Genomic DNA, 22,700 nt, shown 5'->3' with positions numbered 1-22,700 from the left:
GACTCACCTTACTTGATTTTTACCTTTGCATGAACCGATTCCCTCCTTCGATTGCCTTTCCCCTCTCAACCTCTCTCCAACTCTCTCAATTCTCTCTCTATTTCCACTTCAAGCAGCAAAGGAAAAATGAGAAGGGAGAAGATGTTATAGCAGACTAGATGGGTGAGGGATGTGAAATGACCATTATGCCTTTTGGTCTTCGTTTTCCCTTCAATTTGATCCTTCGCTATTTTTCTAGGATAATCAAATAATTCCAAAAGTCAAACCTGGATCTAACTATTTTTCCTTCAATTTTCCAAGAAAATATCTCCTAAATTCCTGAAATTAACTTTATAATTATTTAGACCATATTTTAAGGGTCTTAATCTCAACAATTTCTCTAAAAATTTTCTCCTTTATCATGCTTTATTTAAATCCATAAAATTCGGGATATTTCAAGGTACACTTATCATTATTCCTTCAAATATTGCTGGTACAAGTTAAAGATCGCAGATATTGATCTTGTTTGAATATGCACAGATGGGATGTTGAAGCTACAGAAGAGCTGCCGGATTACATGAAGATATGCTTTAAGGCACTCTATGATCTCACCAATGAGATCAGCTACAAAGTGTGTCTGAAGCATGGATGGGACCCCAGTATGTCCCTCCGAAAAGCGGTAAGTATATACATTCAACGTTGTCACAATCATTATTCCTATGGGTTTTACTGTTATGATCCAAATGTTTGAAACACTGTTCACTGGTTTTGTTTTTATCTGGTGCAGTGGGGGAGTTTGTGTGAAGCATTTCTGATAGAAGCAGAATGGTTTGCTTCAGGGAAGATACCCAGTGCAGAAGAATACTTGAACAATGGGATAGCAAGCTCAGGAGTGCACATAGTAATGGTTCACATTTTCTTTTTGTTAGGTCAAGGAATCACCAACGAATCAGTGCGGAAAATGGACAATACTCCAACCATCATCTCTTTCACAGCAACTATTCTTCGTCTCTGGGATGACTTGGGAACTGCTGAGGTAAACATTCTCTTCAAATCAACGTTCAAAGAGTACTTTTATCTCTTAATTAATACGACAGAAATTTCTGTTCAAATGCTGTTACACTAAAAAAGAAAAAGGCGCACATAGCTAGAGAAAAGTTAGTTAGGTAGGATCAGTGATGTGAATGAAGAGGGGTCAATTAATTAATTTGCAGGACGAGAATCAGGAAGGGAAGGATGGATCATATATGGAATGCGTGATGAAGGAGATGAGGAACAAGGAAATCGCAAGAGAGGTGGCGGCGGCTAAGATCTCAGAAGCGTGGAAGAGTCTGAACAGAGAGTTCATAATGGACAGCTCATTTTCTTCATCCTTCAAGAAAGCGTCTCTCAATCTGGCGAGGATGGTGCCATTGATGTACAGTTACGATCACAATAAATGCCTTCCCATACTAGAGGCCCAACTCAAGTCGTTGCTTTATGATCAAGTTCCTCTGTGATCATGACTCCCACAAACTTCCTTTTCAAATGCAAGAATGCGATAAAACAAGTCATACTCATATTAGGGCTTGGATTCTCTCCCTCCGCGTGTGTGGGTATGGAAGAGCCAAGAGTGATGTTGCGTGAAAGAGAACCTTCACGTACGTATTATGACGAAGGCCACATATGTACATAGTGGGTGGGCCGGCGAGCACGCATGAGAAAAATTTATTGTGCATGAATAGTTTTATTTGAGTTGAAAAAGGAAGATAGCATCAGGAAGCAAAAATAAGTAAAAGAGGGGTGAGGGGCGTAAAACCCAGCCACTAAAGCCCTTCAGGACTTTCTACTGCCAAATTACCAGAACGATTAACAAAAGCTAACGAGGTTTCTCATATGAATCGAGTATTTTAGAACCGGAGGAGTAATACGTTAATTTGCAAGAGATACGGCTTTAATAACTAATGGCGTAGGTTTAAAAAAGAAAAAAAAGAAAAGATGCATCTAATTAATTTTGCCATATGTACCACTGTTACGCTGTCCATATAACATATTTTCATATTAATTTAGACTTCCATTTTAATCCCAAAAAAAATGACATATTCAACGCGGATTCATCCGTGAGATGTGTACTGTTCATGAAATATGTGCACCTGACTTGGGAGGCTCAGACTCAACTATAGAATAGTATTCCTCCGGTCCTAATTATAAGACCCAATTGACTTATTTGAGGAGATTAAGAAAGTAAGTTAAGTTGGTTATTTATAATAAATAAGTGTTGTCATTCCTAAAATATCATTGCTAATTAAATATATTAGCTAAAACTATCATTATTAGAAGGATTATCTTGGAAAAAAATGTATAAATATAAGAGATAAAATGGATTTGGGTCTTATAATTAGGACCAAATAAAAAGTCAAATGGTGTCTTATAATAAGGACCGGAGGAGTAATTTTTTCACGAAGTTAATTGTGTAATTAAATCACAAAGAGTCTATGATTATATGTTACTGAAGATAAGCCTACGGTGATGGATCATTAAATATCCTATTATGAATCTCAGTAAAATTATTGGCAATAAAATATCCTAATGTGATCTGTTGACGCTGAGGAACATACGTACGTCTGATTGCAAGCCTGGACCACAAGTTTCATCAAAAGATCATGTGCCCTGATGCAATATTTGGTTTAATAACATAGAATTTATGTATTTTAGCAAAAAAATAGAAAATAAAAATATAAGTTACTATTACCCATATTGAATATACCTATATTTATTTTCAATTTTTAATTTGGTATTTGTGTGTTTTTTTTCTTTTTATTAAATTTTTAATTTTGCTATTAACATTGTTAACCCTTTGCATAGAGACTAAAAATACTAGTAGAACAAAATTAGAAGATTTAATATTCCTCAAAAGGTAAAGTTAAATAATTTAATCAAAGAAAAAAAAACACATGAATATCAAATTAAATTTTTTTAAAAAAAATATCGGTACCTCCAATTATGTTTTTTGTTCTTTCTTAAAATATCTACATAGGCCCAAGTGAAATTTGATGTCTGAAGTAGGGCTGTTCACAGGACGGGACGGGACCGGGACCGGGACCCGGACCCGGACCGGTCTTGTCCCGATGAATAGTAACAAGACAAGAAATTTGTCCCGTGTCCAGTCCCGATATTGTCCCGGTCCCGATCGGGACGGGACGGGACCGGGACGTCCCGATACTCTGTTTTTTTTTTTTTGAAAAAATGCTGTGGGGCTTCTGAAAACGCTGTGGGCCTTTTAAAAAATGCTGTGGGCCTCTTTAAAATGTTGTGGGCCTTTTAATAGGGAATTTTAAATGATATGAGCCTTCAATAGGAGATATACTTTACATATATCAACAATTTTACAATCTAAACAATAATAGACAGCTTTATATCCATTTACTGAATGCTCGTGCAATATAGAGTGAGGATACACTGAAAAATAAACTATTACCCAGCAACATCATGATAATTCAAGTATTCAATAAATGGGACAGCACGAAAACAAAGTTAATCATGTGATGGATCTTGTCATCTTGGTGGGACAAGAAATAGGAACAACCAACAAGTAACAAGCTAGAAAATAACAAACAGAACATAATCCATTGACTGGAAAATGGTCTCAAACCGTAAAGAAACTTAACAAACAGTCCAAATGTCCAAGGAGGCAGTAAGTCCATCACCAAATGACCACACTACATCAAAAACACTTCTCTAGAAAATAAGCCAGAAAATATCAGAACCAAATCCATCCAGCAGCACACAATCCAACATTTACTGGTTATTCACTTATTTGGTTGCTCCTCTTCATCCAATAAATTTGAGGCAACTGATTCTTCTACAAATGAAGACAAGGAAAAGAAAAATTGTTAAATGTTAATATGAAGTTAATAAATCAGATAAAAAAGGAATTTTAAAACCGTCCATAACAAATTATGAAAATATAAAAAATGAAGGAATGCCTGGATTTGGAAAACCATTCAATTATTCAACTGGTGCCACTTACTTGAGAAGGCATCCAAATATAACAAGTGCGCAAAGGAGACGGCCACACTGATGATATATAGGCCTTTCAATACATGCATCAGAAGCATAAAGGGAGGATTGTCCCATTCAAGTAGAAATATTGAAACCACCTTCCCCTCCTCCCCAATACGTTGAAAACTCACAGTACCAATTCTTTTCTTCAAAACAAATGAAGTTGACATGAATTCATGTTCTACCTGCCTCGCTATTGATCAGAGGTGTGTGATCATATATCTTCAAATAAATGGCCTTGGACCACAAATAAAATTTACTATGATTATCAACAACTTTGCGCACGCATTGGGAGGACAACATTTCTTCGTTGTTCAAAATTTTCCAGAATTTATGTATGGAGAAAACTAAGAAAAAATCTTCAAATATTAATTTTCAAGTCCTTTAACAAAAATTAACGTGAAAAAGAACTTTTAAAAAAAATTTAATGTGATGCTAAACTGATTCAGTAGTGATATTGTAATAAAATACTAGTCAAAAGGGCCTTATGCTTAGAAAATGTTTAAAAGGAAAACTGCACAAAACTTTTAGATGCCTAGTAATCCAGATCATCTTCAAGTATTAACAAACATGATTAAGCATGCAGAGACCAAACCCAGACCCTGATAAATTATAGAATTAACAGATTCGCAATTGGCATCAAGTCCAAGACTAAACATGTTTGATGAGAAATTACATGAAATGTTAAAAAAAATTTGGCTTCAATCAAATGCTACTAAAAGATAGATATTACCATGTGCTGCAATCTCAGTTTCATTGAAGTTATCAATGTCTAGTCCTTTCAGCTTCACTCTTGATGGAGATAGCCAATTTTGTGTACAAATTAATGCCTCAACCATTTTTGGGGATAAACTCCTGAAGTCATCAATCACACGACCCCCCGTGCTAAATGTAGATTTTGAAGACACAGTAGACACGGGCATGGCTAAAACATCACATGCAATCATTGAAAGGACTCTGTACTTCACAGCATTAAGGTTCCACCAGGCCAAAATATCAAAGCCAAGCTCATGTGCTTCAACTAACTCAGCTTGCAAATACTTCTCCACCTCTGCATACTTATCTGATTGAGTCTCAGTCTCAAATCGGGCAACAAACCTTTGAGCTAATCGCTTACGATGCACAGAAGTTATAGTTGAGCCTGATTGTTCTGAAGCATAGGTAGATGCAGTAGTAGTTTCACTTACAACTTGTCTATTCCTTTGTCCTTGAATTTGCATATGAAACTGAGATGTGTCAAGCCCACCCGAATAACAATCATACAATTGATACAAGACGGTTGAGACTATTTTTAACATGTGTTCACGTTGTGCTTGGCTTTGAAACATCTCCTCAATGGCAAAGGTGAGATATTTCATTTTATACTTGGGGTCAAGTACCACTGCTATCACCAAAAGAGGATTAAGAGTTTGCAAGTCACCCCAATACTTATCATACTTAATCTTCATCCTCATAGCCATCTCACATAGTAAAGAATTAGGATCCTTTGCATGCTCATTTAGAATAGTAAACACATCAACTATATTTTGAAAGCATATATTTGAGGTGACAGTGGTTGATCCAGAAAATTGCAATGTGATGTCATGAAACTCTTGCAAGAAGCTACAGAAAACTTTAGCTTGTCTCAAATCATATGCATCAGGAGGACCAATTAAATTCTTCTCCAAGAAGTGGTTTGTGTAATCCCTATCTTCTTTTGCCATTCTTTCAAAAACACTACTAAATTTAATAGCATTTTCCAGCATCATGTAGGTTGAATTCCACCTTGTTAGGCAATCCATGCTTAATAGACTCTTCGAATCAATTTTCATTTTTTCCACTAGATCCTTAAACTTACGAAACCTTGCAGGTGAGGATCTTACATATTTAATGGCATTCTGAATTGCTTTAATACACCTATGTATCTCCTTCACACCATCAGAAACAATAAGATTCAGAATATGTGCACAACAACGCAAGTATAAGAACTCCCCATCGCAAACTAGACCATTCCAATGTTTCAACACATCTTTCAAAGTTGATATTGCAATGTCATTTGAAGAAGCATTATCCACTGTTATAGTAAACAACTTATCAATGCCCTAGAATAACAAGCATCTCTCAATCTCTGCTGCAATAGTATCGCTTTTATGGTTTTCAACCACACAAAAATTCAAGATTCGCCTCTGGTAAGCCCAACGATCATCAATCCAGTGAGCAGTTAGACACATATAGTTGGTATTCTGATTGGAAGTCCATGTATCAGTGGTAAGAGAAACACGAGCATTTAAAGTTTTAAAATACCTTTTCAACCTTCTTGCTTCTTCATAATATAGCTTCAAACAATCCCTAGTTATTGTTGCTCTTGAGGGAATTTGAAAACGAGGTTCTAGTGCCCTTAACAGCTCTTTAAAACCTTCACCCTCCACTATTCGAAAAGGCAGTTCTTCCAATACTAAAAATTTGACTAGAGCTCTCCTATAAAAGTCTTGACTAAAGACATGATGAGTCAAACTTTTACCACTAGCCCTTGTTGAGAACATGCATTGCTTTAGCTTGTTAGCCCTATGGGGATTTCTAGGACACCTCTATAAATGTTTAACAAGTCCACTTGTCCTGTGTGTGGTAGGGTGGCAGGCAATTGTTGTTGGGCAATACTTGCACTTTGCCCTTGGTTCTCCATTTTTCCATTGCTCTGGAGGCAATTTCTCAAAATGTAACCAAGCTAAAGATTTTTTTCTCTTTCTTGATCCATCAACATTTGATTCATCCCCCTCTTCTTCACCTTTTGATGTAATAATTTGATCTTCATTATCTGCTTGTCCTAAAGCTCTTTCAGTAGTTTGTGACTGTGTTTGAGTATTTTCTTCAGTCATTTGAGTGTTTCCTTCAGCGGTGTTTGTGACGGAGTTCATGTTTCTTCACAAAGAGAAGTTCTTCAAAATGATCATAAAGGCTCAATTAGAGATAGTAAAATTTTCGTACATTTTAATAGGAACATCTAGAAATCAAACACTGAACTGAATCTACAATTATATATATATATATATTACTACTTCACAAACCATCAACCAGAGAATGATATGTACAAATTATAAAAGAATTCAACAACCAAGAAAATTCACAGAACTAGCGAATGAGGCAAATCAGACAGATCCCAATCGACCAATCTATAGTCCATATTCATACAAAGAGGCAAAATATCGTGTTGGATATTAAGATGAAATCAACAAGCATGGATGGAGAAAAAGATATTAAAAGGGATTTTTAAAGACCCCAAGATCAAGAAAAGCAGTGAAAACTCACGGGTATGAGAAACAGAGAAAGCAAAAATTGAGGTTGGAGATGAGATGAGGCCCGTCTGCAATCTACACTCTACAGCAAAGACCAACGCTGACGATAGACTGGGGCTGGAGAGAAGCTACGAAGCTTGCGACTTCAATGGAGGCTAGAACTGGAGAGTGGGACCATGACTCCGTGAGTGAAGAGCCGAAGCCGAGACGAGAGAGGTAGAGTGAGTAAGCACTGAGTAGTGAGCACTGCTCTCTGACGGCCTCTTTCACACTTTGCAGATGAGAGAATAGCTGAGAGCCCGAGAGCGGAGACTAAGAGGCGACTCGTGAGAGTGCAACCAGGACCAACCACGCTGTACTGCTCCGTCGGCCGTCGTTGTCTGAAATCTGAAGAGAATGGAAGTGAAAATTGAAAATTGGAGATTGGAGTCAGAGAGACCGAGAGAGGCTGTGCCGTAGAGACTAGAGACAATCAGACATTTAGAGTTTCAGACACGGCTTACTAGAGTGGCGCCTAAGGGCTTCCGCTTCGTATTTCATTTCTTTTTACATTTTAACAAATAATAATATTAATAGAAACTAATTGATAATATAAATAAAATATAAGAATTAAAAAAAATACATATCGGGACAAGACCGACACGGGACGACCCCGTCCCGTGTCCCGTCCCGTCCCGAACCTATTTTTGTCCCCTCTTGATTTGTCTTGTTCCAAAAAATTTCGAGACAGACCTGTCCTGTTCCAATAAGGTCGGGACCGAGACGGGTCAACCAGGATGGGCAACTATGAACACCCCTAGTCTAAAGTCAGGATTGGCGGGCCCTCCATGTCCAGGTATCCCACTTCCAATTTGCCATAAACGAAAAATATAGTTTTTTCCCGCCAACTATAAATGGGAATATATTCAATTTATTTTATAAATGCCTCTACTTGAATTCAAAGATTTAAAACATGGAGCCTATCAACAAGCCTTGTGTGTCAAGCGACGATTAATATTATTGTTTTCCCAAGTCTATAATTACGATTTTATAATTGTATTCCAAAAGCAATTGAATGTCAACCTATAAAGGAACAATAGCAAAAAGCGCAGTAGTTAAAAATAAAAGTGTTAAGATGGATGCTTGGTTATGTGAAAAAAATATAAAATTCATATATATATATATATATATATATAGAAACGGGTTGGTGTGACATTATTGAACAAAAATAATAAAAAAAATTATTAAAGATAATTTGAACACATATATAAAAAGGGTCATTAGAGACACTAGAAGTAAGAATGATGATTATATTAGGGCTGGTAAAATGAGCAAACCTATTGGTTATGGGATTAGCCTATGATGAGCTTAAGGACTGAATGTTCAGTTCTAAAAGGCGGACTCCTGGCAGGCTAGTATTTTACCAACTTAGCCACTTTTTTAAAAAAAAAAAAAAATTTTGGGTTAAGGTTCTTAATTGCCCTGGAAGTTTTCCCCGAGGAGCACTCAGCACCCGGAAGTTTTTGTTTGTTCTTAAATATCCCGGAAGTAATTTATCGTAGCAATTATGCCCCGAGTTAACGTTCAGGCAAACGGACATCTGTAAATGACACGGTGTCGAGAAGATGGACGACACGTTGGTGAATGAGATGGTGACGTGGCACTGTTGTGTCAACAAAATAAAAGTTGATGCCGAAGGTCAATGTTGTCATCAAAGGTCGCTCTTGTCGTCGACATTGAGAGCTAGGGTAAAGCAAAGTGAGGTGGGGCGCATGTGAAGTCTGAGAAGAGGACAGAGCAGAGATTCGACCGGATTGAAAAGGTATGGAATATTAGATCCTCGTCATTAGGTTCTTATTTTCAAATCCGGTGTGGCGAAGTAATTTTCCTTTTTTAAATTAGTTTAGGGTTGAGGTGAGATGACCAGGAGGGGTGAATTTGAGAGGGCTTTGAAGACAATTGATGAAACGAAGAATGTTTGGGGGGTTCTGTGAATGATGATAGAGACAGGGTAGATGATAAGAGCATTGCTAGTGGAAATGATAATGATGATCCTGATCCTGATCCTAAGTCAAACAATGATGATGATGATGATGCTGAAGTACGTGATGAGGCATATTGGAGAGGTAAACTGAATTTTTTGGATGAAGTGAGGCAGGACCTGCGAAAAAGGAGGCAAGAGCTTCGTGAATCATTTGTTAATCGATAAATACCCTTATCGACTAATCAAGATTAATCAATATAAATAGCTTTTTGTCTTCTACTGTTGCACATCCCACGTATCCTTTGTGTCTTTTACTGTCGCACATCACACGCATCCTTTGGTAACACCATTCTAACTCAAAGCTTATTTTCAACTATATTATTGAATATATTCTTGAATATATATTAGAGAAATGGTCTTCTCGAATATATATTTGAGAACTGGTCTTCTTGAATACATATTCGAGAACTGATCTTTGGTCTTCTCTGCTCTGTCCTCTTCTCAGACTTCACATGCACCCCACCTCGCTTTGCTTTGCCCTAGCTCTCAATGTCGACGACAAGAGCGACCTTCGATGACAACATTGACCTTCGGCATCAACTTTTATTTTGTCAACACAACAGTGCCACGTCACCATCTCATTCACCAACATGTCGTCCATCTTCTGACACCGTGTCATTTACAGACGTCCGTTTGCCTGAACGTTAACTCGGGGCATAATTACTACGATAAATTACTTCCGGGATATTTAAGAACAAACAAAAACTTCCGGATGCTGAGTGCTCCTCGGGGAAAACTTCCGGGGCAATTAAGAACCTTAACCCAAAATTTTTTACATTTTGTTTTCTTTTAATAAAATATATTTTAATTCATAATTACTTAAAATGAAACATTCAAATTGAAATTATCATAAATAAAATATGAAATTCAAAATTCTAAACATCCCAAAATATTAAACATATATGATACATCACCCTAAATGATTAAACATACATCTAAAATTGAAACATAACAAATCCAAATCAACAATAACACAAACACAATGTCACAAATTACTCTCAAATGCTCAACCATTAGCCATCATTCAATATTTATAGGGTTCGAAAAATGATATGAAGATTTGAAATTATTTGGTTGAGCTTGAGAAATGGGACCATCTTTTTTTTGCTTAGCTAACTCTACTACAAATAAAATTCATAATACAAAATGAAAGATATATTACATTATGGTAATTTTAAATAATGAAAGTGAGATAAAGACTAAAGGAATAAACATAATTATATTTGAAGGGCAAGAGAAAATTTAAATAAAATAAAATAAAATGGGCTGGCCTGCTAACTTACACTGCCGTGGGTTTGATCTTGGTAGTTAGGAGTTTAAAAGATCTATTTTAAAATGAGTCTAATTTTTATCATTCTAACCCACCGCCACTTCTTAGTGTGTTGGCAGGTTAAACTTGCGAGTCCAACCTATATTACTAGTTTTAGATTAGACAATATAAAGCCTGTTAAAAAAGGGCATAAGAATTGAAAAAAAAATTAATAAAATTATAGACTAACAATACTTTTTATTTAATAATCAGTTAATATAATCTTTGATCCTTCAAATTTGCCCTCATTTTGGTTTTAGTCCCTCAAGTTTTAAATTATAAGTTTTGGTCCCTCAAAGAGTAAAATGGTCCAAATTTTCATTGGATTATGGGAACCAATATTTTAAATAAAAAGAAATTTGAGATATAAAAACCTACAGTTTGAAGCTTAAGAGATCAAAACTAAAATGAAACTAAACTTAAGAACTAAAATTTATATTAACCCTTTAATAATTTATTTAAAAATTTGGTTGTTAATCAAGTACAATGATATCATAATATCATGCAACTTATTTAGCTAATCTTAGCTGACCCCACCCATAGAATGAGATTTATTAATATTGTTGTAGGCTTTTCCATTTTAAAAGTTACACTTCAAGTGATCCAAGTTAAATAGAACTGGTTTTAGTGCTCATCATAATTATGAGCGTCATAATACTTGTCAAATCTTAACCATTAAAATTTAATATAGGTACATAATGCAAGTATAATCTTTTAATATTTAATATTTTTGGTTTCTTAAAAAATATTTTCCTTTAATAGGTACATAATCCAAGTACAATCTCTTAATTGTAAGTTTTTTAAAATAATTTTTATTTAAAAATCATCGGTTAAAAATTTTAAATCTTTTTTTTTTTACCAGTGTTAAAAATTTTAAATCTAAACCATTAAGATCATATTTGAACGATTCAGATTTCAATATAGTGTGAGTACTATAATGCTCATTATTATGATGAGCATTAAAACTGGTTCCCAAGTTAAATGAGTATTTCCAAAATTTTCCATATTAGGCAGAAAAATAAGCAATATTTTCTAACTACATTTTTGGAAACATAAAATTGTTAAACTATCATGTTTTTCTCCTTATGGCGACAACGTATTTAGAACTACCAAACCCGATTTGAGTACTACCATACTCAATTGAAGAGAACTTTTTCGGCGTGATTTTTTCTTAATTCACAAAATTTAAATCTTCAACCCTACTTAAAGACAAGCAAGTTCCTTCTACTCATTTTCGACCATGTAAAGGGTCTATAAAAGGGAGTCCATGTTTTCTCCATTTGATGTTATTCCCTCCAATGGCTCTCTCTTTGTTTACTTGCCTCATCCAACAAAGCATTCCCCATTTTCTCTCCAAGAATCAAGAAATCTTAGCAGAATGCCATCGCTAATGGACCACTGCTCAACCTATCATATTCTACATCCTTAACAAAACCGAGACACCAAATACAGCTATATATATATATATATATATATATATATATATGCGTGTGTGTGTGTGTGTGTGGGGTAAGAGTGATTCAACTACCAGTCTTAATTTTTGGACTATACTACTCTTGGTCTTTCTCTTTGTTAATTTTTGTTGCATCTGGAGATAATGTCCGAATGATTCCCAGTTCCAGGTGAATAAGAGCTGGATTCACACTTTACAAGAGTTAGCCTAGCCAAGATTCCTGCAAAGTTAAGTCCATACACCAGGAAGAACTCGTTCAAGTTTGCAAGTAAGATCATAATGAACATTAAATAAACATAATTTCACAGGCTGTGTATGATAATTTCAAGATGGTGAAAGGACCTTGGACTGAACAAGAAGTTGAATCCAGCAAGGGATTGACCACACAAATGGTACATGTGGCCAATGGCATGCCTGACAAATCCCAAGTTCTCAGAGGAGAGGATGGAGCTCATAAAACCTCTGTCCCCTGTCTATATAGTTGATGGCATTTTCGATGTTTATGGATCTCCGGACAAACTTGCTACAGATGGAACCAGTTTTGATGCTCATTGCTTTGATGAATACCCTAAACTCATCAAATCTGGATCGTCTATATCTGATTTGAACGATTTAGATTTACAATCTTTAATTAATTATTTTTAAATAGAAAAAAATATTTTTTTTTTAGAGAATGATAGTTGAGAGATTATCTCTATTCTAGATTATATACATATTAAAATAATTATTTTGAATAAGTAAAATAAAAAAAATCAAATCTAAATCATCCAAATGAAATATGAACGATTCAGATTTGAGAAGTTTAAGGTAGGATGCTTATCAGGGTGATGAGCACTGAAGCTAGTTCCATTTATAGATGCAGTTAATATATACAAATTATTGAAACATGTCTATTCAGAAAGGAGAAGACAAAAGAAGAAAAAAAATCCATAATAAATATAATTATTTCTGCTGCTAATTAAATCACCTTCTGTGATTGCAGATGGGAATTGAAAGCTGCCGAGAAGTTACCACAGCAGCTGAGAATATGTTTCAATGCTCTTCATCGCATTACAAATGAATTCTCCAACAAGGTCTATCTAAGCATGGATGCAGCCCTTTGAACACACTACACAAATTGGTTAGAAAACAAAGCTAAAGCAGTCCAGTTAAGTTGGTTGAATAGCTTCATTTTACAGAGTTTCAAACTTGAACTACTAACGCATGTTGCAGTGGGTTCAATTGTGCAATGCCTTCCTCGTAGAAGCAAGGGGGTTTGCTTCTGGCCGTACACCAAGCACTGAGGAGTAATTGAAGAATGGGATCATCAGCTCAGGAGCACAAGTGGTTCTTCCAGGACACTTCTTATTTCTCCTAAATCATGATATAACCAAGGAAACTGCAGCCATTATGGATGATATAAATATATATATATATATATATATATATATATTCATGGCCTTGTTTCTTTAGTACCCTCATCTTCGACGGGAACACATTCCATGCTCATTTCAATGATGAACATGGAGTGCTCATCACAATTTGGACTATCTATATTGATTTTGGATGGTCCAGATTAAATTTAAATGGTTTATATAATTTAATTAATTTTTTATTTTAATAGGTACATAATTTAAAATAAAGGTAATCTTATAACTCATATTTCTTTAAAAAAAATAAATTTATTGTAAAAAAATTATATATTAAAAATTTTAAATCTGAATTATTCATATAAAGTTTTGAATGGTTTAGATCGCATTATAGTGATCAATACATAGTGCTCATCACTGGGAATTCATTCTTCACCTGTATGATGATTTGCAAGGATACACGGTACCAAGTTAATCTGACGAGTTTATTTGCCTGCCCATTTAAAAAGAAATTATATATGTTTTGTTAACATGAGGTTTTTCCCCATTGATTGTTTCGCTCTATTAATATATATATATATATATATATATATACACACACACACACACACACTCTCTCTCTCCATTCTTATAAAGCATATTCTCATGGTTCTTAATATAAAACATTTTTGCTTAATGTATCAACTTTTTCCCTAAATATCAAGATTCTCTAACTAACTAAATAATTTCCTAACTAATTAAAGAAATTCCTCTGATTAATAACCTTCATTAAGGATAATCTTAAAACTTTAATCAAATGTATTCATTTTTAAAATGTGAAGAGGGAAAAAAAAACTCAAAAGGACCCTTATTCCCTGTTAAAATTAAAAATTTAAAGACAGACACTTATACATCGATACAAATGTATATGAATCCACAAGCACGTTGGACATTTCGTATCTTGTAGTATATCATATATTCAATAAGAATGGAACCAACCAGTCCCTAAGAAATATTTTCACTAATTAATTTAACTACATAAAGTAACTATTTTTATTGCAACCTAGAAAGTTAAGCCTTACATTTCCCTCACAATTGGGAATGTAACTTTTCAAAATATAATGCTGCGTAATTGAACCAAGTGAGAAGCTTAAGGATAGGGTGATATATCATCAAAAGGCACACTATTGTAGTGTATCAATTAAATTATTTAAATAATCAAATCATATATTTGATTATGACTCCTTGCTGAAATTGGCAAAGAGCCAAAGACATCATCATCAAAAATGGTTTCTTTTAGCTTTAGGGAACACATTTGATTTCAAAAAAGATTATGTCCCCTTCAATTTGTAAATTTCTTACATGACCCCTTCCTAAGTCATAACAATAATTTAGCCTTGAAAGTCACAAATAAATTAAATTTATTAAGCATGATAACATAAATAATTAATAAGACTGCCCGTTTGATTTGTAAAGATAAGTACTAACATTTTTTTTAAAAAATTTTACCTGTTTGATTCTTCTCCTTTTGACCAACTCCAACTTACTGGGCAAAAGTGTGCGCGCTATTCCAACTAACCAACTCGTTAAAAATGAGCTGTATTTAATTTGTTGATCAATAAATGCATTTTTTTGGGGAAAAAATGATAATATTAAATAAAGTAGGGTTTTGCATAGTACAAAAACTTACCTTACAAATAAAATGATGAAAAAAAAAACACTAAGAAAAGAAGACAACTTTAACATAATACTCCTCTGGTCCTATTTATAGGGTAGAGAGAGAAGGTATTTTTTGGTCCTATTTATAAGGCACTGAGAGAAATTTTTTGCATAGATGTACAATTTTACCCTTCATTTATTGTTGTGTTAACTTTGTTTATATGAGGTATAATGTATATTAAATAGGGATAAAGTTGGAAAGTCATTAAATTTTAAATGAGAGTTAATGAAGTTTAAGGTTTTCCTTGGTCTGTGTGAAACATGTTGAAAGTGCCTTATAAATAAGACCAGAGGAGTAACTACTAAAGGCATGCGATAAGGAAGAGCAAGCCTGCCATATTATGTTGGTCGAAGTGAAAGGATCAATTGGGATACGGATGAATCTTTTGTCAACACAAGCAATTGCTAATGAAGGTCTTGATATTACTTCAGGGAGATTATAATCATGGATCCAAAACAGAAAGGCTCTGAAGCATTGACCAATAAAAGAGATGCCAACTGCGGAATGACGCTTCCATAAAAACTCCTTCAAGGGCAAACAATGATTTTTCTAGTTCTACCTAGTTTTTAATCAACTTTTTTTAGTTTGACATGATTAATTATTAATTGAAAGAAGATTTAAAAATATTATAGAGACCTAATTAAAATAAGTGAAGTTATAAAGATTCAATAAAAAGAATAAAAATACAAAGAAAAGATTAAAAATAGGTGAAACTATAAAGACTTAACAAAAAGTAGAGTGAAAAAAAATGAAAGGACCTAATTAAAATTTAAGTAAAACTATAATAACTTGCAGATTAATTATCTTTATAACATTTAATATTATCAGATTAGATTTGGATATTGTCATATTTATTTGAAAACAACTCTTTCAGGGTGATTTTTTTTATTTATAATATTCAAGTCTCCAACTTCACTTAAAGACAAGCGAGTTAAATTTTACTTAATTTTTTTCAAAACAAAATTAAAAAAAATCTTTTCGGCCATACAAAGGGTCAATAAAAAGTGTTCATGCTTTCTCCGCTCAACATGTTGAATCCAATGGCTCTTTTTCTTCGCTTACTTGCTTCAGCAAAGAGAGCAAACCCATTTTCTCTCCAAGAATCTACAAATCTTAGAAGAATGCCAAACCATAAATGGAATATTGCCCAGGAAGATAACCTGTCTTATTCTGCATCCTTAGCACAAAGCAGACTCATGACTCATAATACAGCATATATGGTAACAGTGATTCATCCACCAGTCTCAATTTTTGGATTATACTACTACTCTTGGTTTTTCTCTTGTTACTTTTGATTCGTCTTCTTCTCACAAATCTTTCAGGATGATGTTCATATCAAGCATGCAAGGAAACTGAAAGAAGCCAAGCATGTTTTGATGAGCAAAGTGACGGAGGAAGGAAGGGAAGTTTTTCGCATGATTGATGCTATCCAAAGGCTTGGCATTGAGTACCTCTTTGAAGAGGAGATTGAAGAAGCTCTACAAAAGAAATCATCCATGGTTTCTAAGCTATACTGTAGTAGTGATCGAGAACTGTTGGATGTAGCACTTCAATTTCGTTTATTGAGACAGCAAGGATACTTTGTTCATGAAGGTAGCTATTCTTAACTTCTTACTAGTCATCTATAACTGACATTTTAGTGTAAGTTATTCTCAGCTTTCTGTAGCTACAGAACCTTAGAGATAAGAACAGGTTTTTTGAACTGATAATGTTGCAAATTACAGACGTATTTAACACCTTCATGGACAAGGAAGGGAATCTCGGAGAAAACATTAGAGCAGATATCATGGGGCTTCTCGAATTGCATGAAGCCTCTCAGCTCAGTGTAGAAGATGAGAACAATCTCGACGAAGCAGGAGAAAAAAGCCGGAATCTTCTTGCTGCATGGCTGCTGTCTGGAAATCAAGATCCTCGTCTGGCCAAACATATCTCAGGTGCATTGCAGCTTCCTTTTCACAAAAGCTTGCCCAGGTTTTCACACAGAAGATTTTGTTCGAATGATTTCCAGTTCCAAGTGAATAAGAGCTGGATTCACGCTTTACAAGAGTTAGCCAATTATGATTCCTGCATAGTTACGTCCGTGCACCGGGAGGAATTCGTTCAGGTTTGCAAGTAAGTTCAGGATGCATATTAAACAAACATAATTTCCTGAGCTGTGTGTGTGTGTGTGTACTGACTTGTATGATAATATCACAGATGGTGGAAGGACCTTGGACTGAACAAGGAGTTGAAGCTTGCGAGGGATGAACCACACAAATGGTACATGTGGCCAATGGCATGCCTGACAGATCCCAAGTTCTCAGAGCAGAGGATGGAGCTCATAAAACCCCTGTCCCTTGTCTATATAATTGATGACATCTTCGATGTTTATGGATCTCCGGACGAACTTGCTCTGTTTACAGATGTGGTTAATAGGTACAAATTATTGAAACAAAAAAAGGAAAAAAAATTCACAATAATTAAAATTATTTCTGCTGCTAAATCACATCCGTTGATTGCAGGTGGGATTTGGAAGCTGCTGAGAAACTTCCACAACACCTGAGAATATGTTTCAATGCTCTTCATGGCATTACAAATGAATTCGCCCAGAAGGTCTATCTTAAGCATGGATGCTACCCTTTGAACACCCTACGCAAACTGGTTAGAAAGCAAAGGCTTCAGATTCAAAAGATAAAGCAGTCTAGTTAAGCTGGTTGAATAGTTTTATTCTAGAGTTTCTAACCTGAATCACTCTCGCATGTTGCAGTGGGTTCAATTGTGCAATGCCTTCCTTGTAGAAGCAAAGTGGTTTGCTTCTGGTCATGTTCCTAGTACTGAGGAGTACTTGAAGAATGGGATGATCAGTTCAGGAGTACATGTGGTGCTAGGACACACCTGGTTTCTCCTAAATCATGATATAACCACCCAAACAGGAGGCATTATGAATGACACTCATGGCCTTGTTTCTTCAGTAGCCTCAATTCTTCGCCTCTCTGATGATTTACAAGGATACATGGTACCAAGTTATCAGTCTGACAAGTTTATTTATCTGTCCATTTGAAAAGGAAATGATGTTTCGTTGACAAGAGATTTTGATCATGCAGGAAGATGATCAGAATGGTCATGATGGATCTTATGTGGAGTGTTACATGAAGCAGCACAGAGGCATTTCTGCAGAAGAAACACGACAACATGTGAGCCACATGATCTCAGGCTCATGGAAACGTCTCAATCAAGAATGCCTTGCACCATTTCGATTTTCATCAACCTTTAAGAAGGTATGTCTCAACACTGCAAGGATGGTGCGTCGCATGTACAATTCTGATGGCAATCACTGCTTCTTAGATCGAGAAAATCTTATGAGTTATTTGCTGTGAGGTATCGTAGGTCACCATTTAATTGGTAGAGCGCCCAATGATCAGACTGAGAGACATGTTTCTTTACTTTTGGTCCAAAATATATAGCGAAGATATACTCCTTTAATCCTATTTATAAGGCATTTCTAGCACATTTCACAAAGTTTAAAAAAAATTTAAATTATATTAACTCTTTGTTAAAATATAACAATTTTTCAACTCTACTCATATTTAATATATGCACATATAAAAAAGAATAGCTATCTACCAAGAAAAACATTTTCTCTCTACCTCCTAAATATACCGGACAAGAGGAGTAGTGCGTATATATTTTTCGTCAAGACTGGCCGTCCTTTATTTATTGTTGGTCTTATTGTGTTTAGTGAAGATTGGATTTCTTTTTTTTTTTTGTTGGTGAACAGTGAAGATTGGATTTTTTTATCATTGATGTATCATTCAATTCCACACATGAATATTAACTTCAATGAAGCATAAAAATTGAACAGTCCTAAACATTTTTATAGAGTTTAAGATTATCGACGATCACTCTATAACAACTACAAAGTAGTTAACCGGAGTATGTATTAGGGAGAATTAGAGAGAAAGACCAATAGGCAGTAATATTTATGGGAGAGGATTATAAAAATTAAAATTATTTAAAAGGACCAAATATTCAAATATAAATTTAAAAATACCATATTGCCCCTATCCAGACCTCCTATATTCCCCCTTACATTTTATTTTTAAAACTAATGCAAATTACCAAATTTCACTAAATTAAACTTGATTTCTCTCAAAGTTCACAACCTGCGTAAAAATCAATTTAAAGAATATGCAAACATTGTTGATTCATATAAAAACTAAGTTTCATTTTTTTTTATAAAAAATTAAAATTTTCTTTTTAAAAACCTTCATATATTTTAATTGAAAATAAAAGTTATATACTTTTACCAAAATTTAGATTATTACTTAATTTACTATATTCACGGTTTTAAAAAATTCAAAAAAAACTTGTATAATTTAATTTTTTATTTAATAAGAAATTTATATCTGATTTAAAAATAGAAATATCATGTAATGTTAAGAAATTTAAAGAATTCAGTTAATTTATTATAATTTTATAAGACCCCTCCACAAGATCATTTAAAAAAAGCCACCTAATTATATAATAAAAAAATTCATGTAACGTTAAGAAATTTAAAGAAATCATTTTCTTTGAATTTTTAAATATTTCCTATATAATGAATTAAAAATAATCTAAATTTTAATAAAATTATATAATTTTTATCTTTAATTAAAGTCTGTGATGATCTTAAAAAAAAATTTAATTTTTATAAAGAAATAAAGTTTTGATTTTTACATGACTGAATGATGTTTGCGTATATTTTTAATTGATTTTATGTAGTTTGTAAATTTTGAGAGAAACTATGTTTAATGCAGTTAAATTTATTAATTTGCATTAGTTTTAAAAATAAAATGCAAGAGGAAATATAGGAGAAAATGTAAGAGGTTTGAATAGTAACAATATAGTATCTTTAAATTTATATTTGAATATTTGGTCCTTTTAAATAATTTTAATTTTTATTATCCTTTTCTATAAATATCATTCTTTATTGGTCCTTCTCTCTAATTCTCCCTATATATTACTCCCCTCTGGTTCTTAATATGAAATCCTTTTAATTAATTCATAAAATTCACAAAAAAGTAATTAAGATCGTTATTAATATCTAAAAAAATTTGCGACATTTTTTTTTGAAAATACCCTTGTCATTTATTGATTAAAACCTTATGCGCAGAGATAACAATGATCCAATAAATAGGAGGAAATTGAACATTATATTTAGAATTGAAGGAGAATATACTTGTCCTTGATATTATTCAGATTCTAGAAAAATTTCCTAATTTTTTTTTTAAAAAAAGCCTCTTTGGATTCTTTGTTGTATTCATTAATTTTATCATTCTATTCCTATTTATGAATTACTTGTAGAGTTGTAGGAAAAAATTTATTCCTATATATAAGTCATTTGTGAGATAATTAATGAGCATTTCCAATTTTACCCCCTTGATTTAATAAATAAAGAGAGAGATAAAATAAATATGTGAGAGATAATATAAAACATATTTTTAATACCCTTTCTTTAATAAGGGCAAATGTTACAAAAAAATTATAAATTAAATGTATTTCTTGACTTGCAGGCTTGAGTACAAATGACTTATAAATATGAACTGAATAGTATTTATTTATAGCCTTGGTTTGCAATGAATGTAATTAATGTTATACGGTGGAATTTAATACAATTAGTAAGAGCATTGGCAGGGAGTATTTAAAAAAAGTTTTTACGAGATTTAATGATCCACCGAACTTTTAATGACTAAATATATATGTGTGCGTGTGCGTACAAGTATCTCAATCGCAACTTGGCAATGCAATACCAGAAATTCTCAAGCAAAAAGACAGTCTTAAAATGTCAAACTTACACCATCTTGCCCTCTTCCTTGCTCTTTTATCAGCATCGTGCTTCTGCAATACAATTATCAGAGCCATGGATGGTACCAACGAGGAGGCTCAAGCAAGGATTCAAATCCACATGGTGTTGCCAAAGGAAGCAAAGCCAGTGAGAATAACTTGCAGCTCAGGAATAAGCTTTGTGGTTCGAGCAGGAGAAGCAGTTGAATGGCTGGTTCCTGTTCAGCAGGTTGAAACGTGCCAGGCAGTATGGGGCCATTCCTCTGCTTCTTTTAATGCTTTTGAGCCAAAAATTGACTCAGGTCATGCCCTCATCTATTGGCTGGCAAAGCTTGATGGTTTCTTTCATAGTTGGGATCAGGTCAACTGGGATAAAAAGGCTAGTTGGATTGGATTCAATGAACACTAATAATGGATGCTGCTGCTGCTGCTATCTAATGATGAATAAATCAAATGATAAATCTAAACTATTGCCTGTTAATACTCCTTCTTGTTATCCATTTTACTTGTACTAAATAAATAATGACTAGTGTTCTAAAAACTTGTGTTAGGAACATTCAAGTGAAGACGACCAATTAATGGTTGCAACTTAATGCATAAAAATAAACCCCCCCCCCCCAATAAATATTGCCAAGAAATAAATAATTAATATAGGTGACTGGGTGAAAATGGACCATAAGACCAAGTCAAATGCATCTCGTACTCCCGCCCGTCCTGTGTATGACTGTATGAGTTACAATTTTTGAGATAGGTTACACTTTTCATTTATCTAAAGTTTAATTCACTTTTTTTTTTACGCTAATTAATTATATGTTTCTTTTATCTTTTTTTTTTTTAAGTTTATACTCATTTTCTTTTGTCTCTTTTCTCATTTACCTATTCATAAACACGGGCACGTTTAGAGAAAAAAAAAGTTGCAAATCTTATCCACTTATTTTTGTCAACCAATTTACGTAATTTCATTATTTGTGACTTACATATATAAATGGAGGGAGTATTTAATAGGAAAAAATTTAAGTCAAGTTCTTTATATTCATTATATCAAATTCTTCAATCATACATAATCATGCATCTTTTTTTGTTTCATAATATAGATTTATAATTAAATGCCATCAAGGAATACATTTATCCTTAATATTACTCAGGTTCTGGAAGGAATTCTTAGTTTAAAAAATAAGTCACTTGGGAATTCTCAATTGTATTGATTACTTTTTTATTTATGGCCTTCATTTGCAATTAATGTAATTAAAATGCTATAGGAATTTAATATAATTAATGAGGGTATCGGTCAAAAGAGTTGAAATTTTTTAACAAATTTAATGATGTAATTAATTCATTTTCTCACTGCACCTTCTCTCTCCACATGTCACATATGCATATAAGTATCTCAGTCCCAATGCAATCCGAGCAATTCCCAGGTAAGAAGATAGTCATACTTATAATTTAAGTGCCTCAGAAAATGTCAAACTTACACCATCTTGCCCTCTGCCTAGCCCTTGCATCAGCATGCTTCTGCAATACAGTTATCACAGCCATGGATAGTACCAACGAGGAGGATCAAGCTAGAATTCACATCCACATTGCGTTGCCAAAGGAATCAAAGCCAGTGAGCATAGTATGCAGCTCAGGAAGCTTTGTGCTTCTTGGAGGACAAGATCATGAATGGAGTGTTCCTGTTCACCAGATTGAATCGTGCCACGCAATATGGGACCATTGCTCTGCGTCTTTTAATGCTTTTGAGCCAAAAACTGACGCTGGTCATACCCTCATCTA

The 22,700-nt window shown here is 33.9% G+C and overlaps 4 protein-coding genes across 5 annotated transcripts; 3 read left to right on the top strand and 1 right to left on the bottom strand.

Annotated features, from left to right (window-relative positions):
* Positions 1-906: 906 nt before the first annotated feature.
* On the top strand, positions 907-1,478 carry LOC114760239 ((3S,6E)-nerolidol synthase 1-like). The gene is made up of 2 exons (XM_028949505.1): positions 907-1,015; positions 1,194-1,478. Exons 1-2 carry the CDS (start codon positions 941-943, stop codon positions 1,476-1,478), a joined length of 360 nt encoding a protein of 119 aa, XP_028805338.1. The 5' UTR covers positions 907-940.
* Positions 1,479-4,721: 3,243 nt separating this feature from the next.
* LOC114760238 (zinc finger BED domain-containing protein RICESLEEPER 2-like) lies at positions 4,722-6,914 on the bottom strand. Its single transcript, XM_028949504.1, has 2 exons — positions 6,611-6,914; positions 4,722-6,073 (listed from the first exon to the last, which is right to left on the bottom strand). Exons 1-2 carry the CDS (start codon positions 6,912-6,914, stop codon positions 4,722-4,724), a joined length of 1,656 nt encoding a protein of 551 aa, XP_028805337.1.
* Positions 6,915-16,165: 9,251 nt separating this feature from the next.
* Positions 16,166-17,372, top strand: LOC114760237 ((3S,6E)-nerolidol synthase 1, chloroplastic-like). The gene is made up of 4 exons (XM_028949503.1): positions 16,166-16,345; positions 16,448-16,718; positions 16,850-17,229; positions 17,322-17,372. The coding sequence occupies exons 1-4, from the start codon at positions 16,166-16,168 to the stop codon at positions 17,370-17,372; spliced, it is 882 nt and encodes a 293-aa protein (XP_028805336.1).
* On the top strand, positions 16,273-18,552 carry LOC114760232 ((3S,6E)-nerolidol synthase 1-like). 2 transcript variants are annotated; one of them, XM_028949497.1, is made up of 7 exons: positions 16,273-16,345; positions 16,448-16,718; positions 16,850-17,237; positions 17,332-17,540; positions 17,627-17,765; positions 17,872-18,120; positions 18,209-18,552. In XM_028949497.1, exons 4-7 carry the CDS (start codon positions 17,389-17,391, stop codon positions 18,479-18,481), a joined length of 813 nt encoding a protein of 270 aa, XP_028805330.1. In that variant the 5' UTR covers positions 16,273-16,345; positions 16,448-16,718; positions 16,850-17,237; positions 17,332-17,388; the 3' UTR covers positions 18,482-18,552. The 2 variants fall into 2 exon arrangements, with proteins under 2 accessions (XP_028805330.1, XP_028805331.1); XM_028949498.1 differs by lacking the exons at positions 16,273-16,345; positions 16,448-16,718 and having other exon boundaries at positions 16,815-17,237.
* Positions 18,553-22,700: the final 4,148 nt, after the last annotated feature.

This window comes from Neltuma alba, unplaced genomic scaffold, assembly GCF_004799145.2.
Source record: "Neltuma alba isolate B1F8T4 unplaced genomic scaffold, ASM479914v2 tig00010952_pilon, whole genome shotgun sequence".
NCBI lineage: Eukaryota > Viridiplantae > Streptophyta > Magnoliopsida > Fabales > Fabaceae > Neltuma > Neltuma alba.
This window is presented reverse-complemented; position numbering and strand designations above follow the sequence as displayed.

Bases quoted from the DNA above. Each gene is read 5' to 3' on its own strand.
- LOC114760239 (XM_028949505.1), top strand. From the start codon at position 941: ATGGACAATACTCCAACCATCATCTCTTTCACAGCAACTATTCTTCGT. The intron at 1,016-1,193 runs GTAAACATTCTC...ATTAATTTGCAG, and splicing joins ATGACTTGGGAACTGCTGAG to GACGAGAATCAGGAAGGGAA.
- LOC114760238 (XM_028949504.1), bottom strand. From the start codon at position 6,914: ATGAACTCCGTCACAAACACCGCTGAAGGAAACACTCAAATGACTGAA. The intron at 6,074-6,610 runs GTGGACTTGTTA...TTACTATAACAG, and splicing joins CCCTACCACACACAGGACAA to TGGATAATGCTTCTTCAAAT.
- LOC114760237 (XM_028949503.1), top strand. From the start codon at position 16,166: ATGGCTCTTTTTCTTCGCTTACTTGCTTCAGCAAAGAGAGCAAACCCA. The intron at 16,719-16,849 runs GTAGCTATTCTT...TGCAAATTACAG, and splicing joins AGGATACTTTGTTCATGAAG to ACGTATTTAACACCTTCATG. The intron at 17,230-17,321 runs GTTTGCAAGTAA...ATAATATCACAG, and splicing joins ACCGGGAGGAATTCGTTCAG to ATGGTGGAAGGACCTTGGAC.
- LOC114760232 (XM_028949497.1), top strand. From the start codon at position 17,389: ATGTGGCCAATGGCATGCCTGACAGATCCCAAGTTCTCAGAGCAGAGG. The intron at 17,541-17,626 runs GTACAAATTATT...CGTTGATTGCAG, and splicing joins TTTACAGATGTGGTTAATAG to GTGGGATTTGGAAGCTGCTG. The intron at 17,766-17,871 runs GTTAGAAAGCAA...CGCATGTTGCAG, and splicing joins TGAACACCCTACGCAAACTG to TGGGTTCAATTGTGCAATGC.